This window comes from Antrostomus carolinensis, unplaced genomic scaffold (assembly GCF_000700745.2).
Source record: "Antrostomus carolinensis isolate BGI_N321 unplaced genomic scaffold, ASM70074v2 scaffold2114, whole genome shotgun sequence".
Taxonomy (NCBI): domain Eukaryota; kingdom Metazoa; phylum Chordata; class Aves; order Caprimulgiformes; family Caprimulgidae; genus Antrostomus; species Antrostomus carolinensis.
The window spans coordinates 5,112-13,998 of NW_010309877.1; the positions used below are offsets into that span (position 1 = coordinate 5,112).

General features: G+C 42.1%; 1 protein-coding gene across 1 annotated transcript in view; it reads left to right on the forward strand.

Moving 5' to 3' along the window:
- The first annotated feature begins 317 nt into the window (after positions 1-317).
- LOC104523574 (cardiomyopathy-associated protein 5) overlaps positions 318-8,887 on the forward strand; it is a 36,341-nt gene continuing 27,771 nt past the window's right edge. Inside the window, exons 1-2 of the mRNA XM_029084547.1 lie at positions 318-1,233; positions 8,083-8,871. Coding sequence (XP_028940380.1) covers positions 318-1,233; positions 8,083-8,871 — 1,705 coding nt within the window. The remainder of the gene's footprint in view (positions 1,234-8,082; positions 8,872-8,887) is intronic.

The window sequence follows — 8,887 nt, forward strand, 5'->3', positions numbered from 1 at the left end:
AGTGCCATTCATCAACAACTGCATGGTCAGAAACTGAGCCTTCAAGTCTATTGTATTCTGCTAAGAAAAAGGACAGCCAAAAAACCTCATCACCAGAAACCCAAAATGTTCACTTAAAGAAGCAAACAGAATCCAAGGAGCAAGGAATTAAATTAAATTTACCTATTCCTGAAAAGATAGATTCTAAATATTTTGGCATTTCATATCCTGTTCACACAGAAACACAAGAAACTCAGAAGACATCAGCTGTAAATGAAGGATTAGATTTTGATCACCTTGGTGCAGAGAGAGTACAAGTAGAGAGTGCACAAATAGAGATGGAGTACTCAGATTTCTCACATTACAACAAAGAACCTGGGGAATCAGAGGGAACACAGATGGAGAAAAAGCATCTGGACTTTTCTTTTTCCAAGGAAGAAACAGAAGAATTAGAGGGTGCACACTTGGCAATGGACTATACAGACTCTTCTTTTTCCAGGGAAGAAACAGGGGAATCTGAAAGTGAACAACTGGAGAAAGAACATCCAGATTTGTTATATTCAAGGGAAGAAACAGAGGAATCAGAGAGTGCAAAACTGGAGACAGAATATCCAGAACTGCTTTTTTCCACTAAAGAAACAGAGGAATCGGAGAGTTCACAGCTGGAGATGGAGCATCCAGACTTTTCTTTCCCCAGGGAAGAGGAGGAGGAACCTGAAAGTGCACAGCTGGAGAAAGAGCACCCAGATTTCTCATATTCCAGAGGAGAAACAGAGGAATCAGAGAGTGCACAGCTGGAGATGGAGCATCCAGACTTTTCTTTCCCCAGGGAAGAGGAGGAGGAACCTGAAAGTGCACAGCTGGAGAAAGAGCACCCAGATTTCTCATATTCCAGAGGAGAAACAGAGGAATCAGAGAGTGCACAGCTGGAGATGGAGCATCCAGATTTTTCTTTCTCCAGGGAAGAAATGGAGGAATCAGAGAGTGCCCAACTGGAGACGGAGCACCCAGATTTTACATACTCCAGAGAAGAAATTGTGGAATCAGAGCGTGCACAGCTGGAGATGGAGCACCCAGACTTTTCTTCCCCCAGGGAAGAAACAGAGGAATCAGAAAGCGCACAGCTGGAAATGGAACATCAGGAGTTTTCATTTTCCAGGGAAGAAACTGAGAACCAAAGTTCTGTTCCTTTTGAACTTGAACAGCCAGAGCCTTATTCCCCTGAAGAAGCAGAGGAAGAAGGAGCAGCACAGCGTGTGTTGGTACCTTCAGATTTCTCATGTTTGATGGAAGAAGCAGAGAAAGAAAACACTACAGAACTGCACTTGGTACAACCAGATATATCTGATTCCAGTAGAAAAGCTGAAACACAGCAGTCTAGGTATCTGGAAACAGCATGTTCAGATTTACCACATCCCACAATTAAAACAAAGCATCAAGAATTGTCACAAGTAGATGTGGACAATTCTTTTATGTCATATTTTGGTGACAAAGAAGAAGAGCCACAGCCTGTACAGCAGGATTCACAACCTGGAGGTAAGCTGTATTCCCATGCCAAAGGAGTGCAAGCAGAAACTACTCAACTGCAGTCAGAGCATCCAGTTTTGCCATATTCTACTGGAAAAGAACAGCAACATAAAACCTCACAGCTGAGGACAGAACAGTCAGAGATGATGTATTCCACTGGTAAAACAGAACAACAGGAAATATTGCAACCAAAGTTGAAGCAAGCAGATTTGCCATATTCCCATGGAGAAACACCACAAGAAACTGTACATGAAGACTTAAAAGGTCCAGAGCCATCATGTGTCATTAGTGAAGCAGAGCAACATGAAAGTGTACAACTAGCTTCAGAAAACAGGGATTTCTCATTTACCACTAGAGAAATAATGCAAGAAGAAGCGGAGTCAGGATCTCTGGGCTCCTCACATTCTGTCAACAAAGCAACGACCTGGGAAGTGGCACAACTGGAGCAGGAGCAGTTGCTTGCCCCCTGTTCCACTGCTGGTAGTCAGGAACAGGAAACCTCACCACTGGATGTGGCCCAGACAGATGTATCATGTTCCTTTAGCAGAATGGAACATCAAGATATAGTACAAAGAGAGATAGAACAGCAGGAAACAGCCAAACAAAAAGCTATGCAAATGGAAATGGAATATTCGGATTTGTCAGAAACCTGGGAGAAAGAAGAGCCATTGGTCACAGACCAAATTAATTTGGCACAGCAAGAAACATCTCAACCAGAGTTAGCACATCCATCTTTGCCATATTCTCTCAGTAAACAGATTCCAGAAGAAATGCAAACAGAACCAGCATATCCAGAACAGACATTCTATGTAAGTACAGAAATGCAGGAGGAAATGACACAACACAAATCAGAGCAACCATTTCTTTCAAGTTTTACTAGCAAAATAGAGCAACAAGAAATAGTACATCCAGAGCTGGAGCAAACATTTTTGCCATCTTCCAGTGGAAAAGGAGCTCCACTGGAAATGCATTCAGAATATCCAGGTTTGTCATATTCATTTCGTGAAGCTGAACAACAAAAAAAATTGAAACATCCAACCTTACCATTTCTTTTAAAGCAACAAGAGACTGCACCACTGGTCATGGAACATCCAGATTTTTCATGCAACAGTGGTGAAGCAAAACCAGGCGACACTATAGAGCAGGAGTCAGGACATCCAGAGCTCTCATACTCTGTGGGAGAAACAGAAGGACAATCGGAACATTTGGATTCACCAGGAACCCTGGGTGAAGCAGCACAAGATGAAAATATGGAAGTGGAATCTAAACACTCAAATTTGATATGTTCTGATGGCCAAAAAACCCAGCAAGAAACTTCACAATTGGATTCAGAATACCCAAATTTATCATTTTCCTATGGTAAAGCCAAAGAACAAGCAACTCAAGAGTCTGAGTCCAAATATAAAGAATTGCCTAAAATGGCCAGAAAAAGAGCTTCTCCAGCAACTGCACAAATAGAGTCAGAACATTTGACATTTTCCCCTGGCAAAGCAAATAAGCCAGAAATTGCACCATGGGAAATGAAGCATCCTGATTTGTCACATTGCACTGATGAGACAAACCAACAAGAAGTAGGAGTGTTGGATCAGAAACACAGAAAAATTTCTGTTGTCAGAGAAAAACAGCAGCAAACCACAAAACAACAGGTAGAGCAAGAAAAGTTATCACATTCTCCTGTTAAAACAGAGCAATTAAAACATGGTGAGAATGTGAAACAGCCGGATTTATCATTTTCCACTGACAGGCTGGGTCATGAAAAGGCCAGACACACTGATGCGATATATCCTCTGGACCACACAGAGGTGCAACAAAGAGTACAACAAGAATCAAAGCAAAGTGGTTTAACTCACCCCTTTGGAAAAGCAGAACAGAAACCAGTTCAGACAGAAGTAGAAATTCCACATTTGGCCCATTCTGTGAGTATGGCAGAAGAAGAAGAAACAGCAGAAAAATGGCAGGGACATCCCGACTTGCGGTATTCCATTTTCCAAGCAGGAGGAATGCAGACTGCACAGCTTAAACCTGAACACCCTCATCTAGCATGGTCCCTCGGCAAAGTGCAAGAAGTGACCCAGCTGGGATTGGAACAGCCAGATGCGTTGTATGTTCATGCAAAAACGGAGCAACTCCCCCCTGCCCAGCTGGAGCTGGGCCATGCGGACTTGGCATCCACTGCCGACAAAGTGGAGCAGCGAGGGACAGAGCACACAGCCGTGGGATGCCCTGATGAAGAATGGTCTGTCAGCAGAGCAGAGAACCCACAAGCTGTAAAAGAGAAACTAGGAGCTCCAGAGGCATCATCTCATACTGGAAAAGCAGAGCAAAGAGAAATGGCAAAACCAGAGCCAGAGTATCCTGATTTATCATATTCCATTGATAAAACACAAGCACAAGAAACTACAGAGCTGGAATTAGGAAAACCAGATCTATCATCTGGGCCTGGCAAAACACAGCAAGTACAAACTGCCCAAGAGGAGCAGCCAGGCTTCCTGTATTCCTTCAAAAAAGCTGCACAAAGAGAGAAAGCACAGCCAGAACTGGAATATTCACAGTTATCTTATTCTATTAGTGAGGAAGAAAAAGAAACTGCACGTGTGAAGTCAAACCATTCAGAATTATCTACTGGCAGATTAAAACACCACAAAATCATACAACCAGAGGCAGAACTAATAGATTTGTCATGTTCAATTGGTGAAACACATCAACCTCAAATGGCTGAAGTGGATTTGGAGCGTCTGGATTTATTGCATTCCACTGGCCCAGTACAGCAACAAGAAAAGGTCCATCCAGATCAGGATCAGCCGGGTGATTTTTCATTATCTCTCAGCAAAGAAAAGCAATGGGAAGGTGCAGGAATACAGGCAGAACACCCTGAGCTGCAGTGTTTTATGGGCAAAACAGAAGGACTGCAAAATTCCCAAGTAAAACCAGAACATGCAGATTTGTCATTCTCTGTTGGCGCAGCAGAACCTCAGGAAACAATGCAGCCGGAGTTGAAAAAACACGATCTCTTGCATTCTTTTGTCAAAATAAAGCCATCAAGGGCTGTCATGCTGGAGTCTGCACATCCAGATGTCTCAGATGCCATGGATAAAGTACCACACCTTGATTTGTCCTCTTCTGTTAGTGAAGAAAAACAAAGCACACAATTGGACCTCAAACAGGAGAGAGTAAGCTATGCATTATACCCAGAGGAAACAGTACAACTGAAATTGGAACAACCAGTGTTGTCAATTTCCCATGGCACAGCACAGCAACCCAGTAGGACCTCACTGGAAAAGGAATTTCCCCACTTGTATTCCTCTGGCAAAAAAGAGCAACAAGAAATGGCAGAACAAGAGTTGGAGCGTTCGGATTTATTATATTCTACTGATAAAACAGAGCAACAAGAAACCACACAACTTGGGTTAGGACAACCAGATTTATCATCTTGCCCTGGGAAGACAGAGCAACCACAAACTGTTCAAGTGAAAGCAGAGCATCATGACTTGCTGCATTTCACTGGCAAAACAGAATGGCGAGGAACAGCACAACCAGAGGTTGAGTATCCAGGTTTGTTGTATTCCAGAGACAAAGTAAAGCAGCAACCAGCTACACAAGGGAAATCAGAGCAGTCTGTAACACCCCATCCCTTTGGAAAAACATGGCAACAAGGAATGACACATTCAGAGCAGGGACTTCCCAATTTATCAGATTCCATTTACAGAACACCATCACAAGAAGAAATACAAACAGACTTAGGGCAACAAGATTTAACGTATGTCCTTGATAAAACAGATAAAATTCAAACTGTGCAAGGGGAACTGGAACATACAGGTTTGTTGTATTCTTCTGGCAAAAGAGAACAAGAAATAATATTGCCAAAGTTACAACATCTCTCTTACCCTGTTAGAGAAATAGAAGAGGAAGCTACATATCAGAAATCGAACTATCCAGGTGTGTCATGTTCTATTGGTCAACAAGAACACCATGAAATTGAACAATCAGAGGTGGAAGAAATTGATTTATCCTACTCAGTTGGCAAATCAGAGCACTTGGAACCTGCCCAAAAAACACAGCAACAGCCAGAGCTTTTGGAGTCCTTTGGCAAACTAGAGGAAAAGGGAATAGCCCAGCCTGTCTTTTTGCACTCCCTTGGTGAAGAAAAGCAGAAACCAGCTTCACTGTTAGATAAACCAGGTTTATCACAGTTGCTTGGCAAAACAGAAGAACAGAAAACTGCACAAGCTGGGTTTGTGCCTTCTGATTTTTCATATTCTGGGGGAGAAGCAGAGCAGTTGCAAACAGAACAACTAGAATCAAAACACATAGATTTGTCATATTCTCCTGGCAAAGCAGAGACTTGTGGAATGAAACCACCAGATTTATTGTACTCTCATGGCAAAGCAGAGCAACCACAGACTGCCCAGCTGGAGCATCCAGGGACATCATATTTCACACGTGAAATGGAGCAAAGGGAAGGGGCTCAACCTCAACTGCAGTGCATTAATTTGCATTACTCTGTTGTTGAAACAGAGCAACCAGAAACACCTTCTGTATTGCATACCTTTGGCAGGCCTGAGGAACAGGGAACTGCACAACCGGACTTTGAACAATCATATTTATTAAGTCATACTGACAATGCAGAAAAGCATGAAACAGCCCTCCTGAGAGCAGGGCATTCAGAGAAGCAAGACACTGGGGCTACTTCATCTCTAATTGTTCAGTTGGAAACTAAACAAGATTCAATATTTTCTACTGAGGAAGCAGAAAGCCAGCCATATTCATCTCTTACTGAACAAACAGTGTCTGTACCTTTGAGTGTTTCATATTCTGTCTCTGAAACAAAACCAGAAGGAAGTCCAGAGGCTTTGCCTGTAACTGGAGGCCTGTCCCCCAAGCACTTAGATCTATCTCACACCCACTGTAAAACAAAGCAAACAGAAACCACCCAGCCTGCATCAGGTTTCTTCTTTGCACAAAAAGAAGGAGAGAATACAAACATTCATATGCATTTGCCTGTGGCTGCACAGTCAGAGGTTTGTCGTGTAATTTTACCTGAAACAGAGGGAGAAGAGACTCCACATTACTTCCACACAGCTACACAACTAGAATCTGAACAATTAAATTTATCATATTCTACAGATAAACCAGAAACTCTAGAAAGTCAAGATTATTTAACTGTATCTTCAAAACTGGAGTCTGAACCTTCAGTTCCATTTTATTCAACTGATGAAACATCTCAGCAAGAAATTCCACCTTATTCAAAACCAGCCTCTGAGTATTCTGTTCCCAGACAGTCCTTTGCTGAACAAGAAAAGCAAAGCATGCAGCCACTTATTCCCCTGTCTGCACAATCAGCATGTAAGCATGTAATTCCACCGCACGATGAAAAAGAACTGCAAAAAATTCAGCTCTGTTCACATAAATCAGCAAGCTTGAAGACAGTGCAGTTGGAGAGAAAGCCTCTAATGCACACACAAGACCAAGATGAGCAAGAATCTCAAGATCATTTGTTGGACACAAAATATTTGTCATCAGAGCAGCTAAGAAGTCCCCTCAAATTAATTACTGAGCAGGATAAGCAAGAAATACAACCTGATGTGCAGACAGTGCCAAGGTTGGTGGCCACAGAGTCAAAGGTGACTGCTGTAGCAGATCAGCAAGTAGTGTCATCAGGTTCATTTGTACCTTTTCATACATTACCTGAAAAGACAGTATCTGTGGTTTTCACTGGTGATGAAGAGAAACGAAATAGTCCATCATCTTTATCCAGTGTAGCAGGCATTCTTGGAAAGCAAACTAGCATTGGTTCAGGCATTTATACTGAAGGAGAGGATAGACGTAAAATGCAACCATATTTTGCAGACCAAAAGCATACATCCTTAGAGCATCTGGGAGCTGCTTCATCAGATCTTGTTTATGAAACTGTGACACACAAAACTCAGCGTTATTCTGGTGAACAGGGCAACCTTTCTTCAGCAGAGGTTAAGTCCATTAGCTCTAGTTCTGATGAAAAGGAAAATCCAGATATTCCATCTTTTGGGCTAGCAAGCTGGCTGGTGGAAGAGGTGAAAACTCGCTCAATTAGTCCAATAAGAGCTACGGAAGTAGACAGGCAAGAAATTCAGCTTTCTCCAAATGAAGCTTCTGATTTTGGATCAAAACAATTCCCAGCTGGAAGTTGCACAGAACTTACAGTTCATGGTGCTACAAAGAATAAAGGAGATATTTTTAGAGTTTCTGATTTGGCATCAAGTGAAATTTCCCCTAGAGTATCCTCAGAAACTAGTCACAGAGTGCAAAGGTATGATTTACCATCTCTGGGAGGAGGTAATCCAGGTCCAGACAAAGTTCCAGAGTGTGGAAACCCTACAAAAATGGAAGCAATGCAACATCCAGAGGCAGGCAAATTGCCTGAAGTGCCTGAACATTACCTGAGAAGAGAAAAGGAAGAAATGGAACGTGCTAGAGCTACAGAAGAAAGTCAACATGCTCCAGAGCCTACTGAACAAAAAGATCTATTTAATATAATTTCAGAAGGTTTTGAAATACTCAATATTCATGCTCCTACACATATTTCTTCTGTTGATCAAGAAGAAAGTAAACACATGCCAGATAAACTAGAATACTTGGAAACAAATCCTTCATTTAAAAGAAAGTTAGCTGATGATGGTCTTAGAGCCCTAGCTTCTGGAACAACCACCGAGATTTCAGAAAGCTCGGTGTTGGGAAAGCCTGCAAGCCATGAACTAAAAGAATTGGTCCAAAATGATGATGTTGAGGAAACTGGAGAGACAGAACAAGAAAATCCCTTGTTGCCAGAAAACAATAATAATGCAGTGTTGGATCCTAATAATGGAATGGCTGATATGGATTATTTTGAAAAATACACATTGATTGATGACAAATCCCCAGTTAAGCCACATTTTGAAAGACCAACTTCATTGTTTCCTGTGATGGAAGATCCCAATGAAGCTGCAGAAGAAGCCACATCTTTTAAAGAAAGTGTTGAGGTAGATATTTTGGAAGAGGAGTTTTCCTTACTTGAGGATCTAGATGAAGTCTTTTATGGTACTGTGAAAGGAGAAAGCAAAATGCAGTCCAATGCAGATCCTCCAAAGCCTTTACCTCTGCAGAAATCCATTGAAATCAGTAGTAAAAAGGTTACAAATGTAGAAGATGAACGGAAGTCACCAGGGACTCCACTCTTTGATTCAGAAGAAGGAGTGCTAGAACGATCTCTGTTGTTCCCTACCACTGTTGCTGCAGTTAATCCAGAGCTTCTAGAGGAGCCACCTGCTCTGTCATTTTTATACAAGGACCTCTATGCAGAAGCAGTAGGAGAAAAGACAAAGGATGAGACTCCTTCTGATGAGGACAGTGGTAATTCTAATGCATC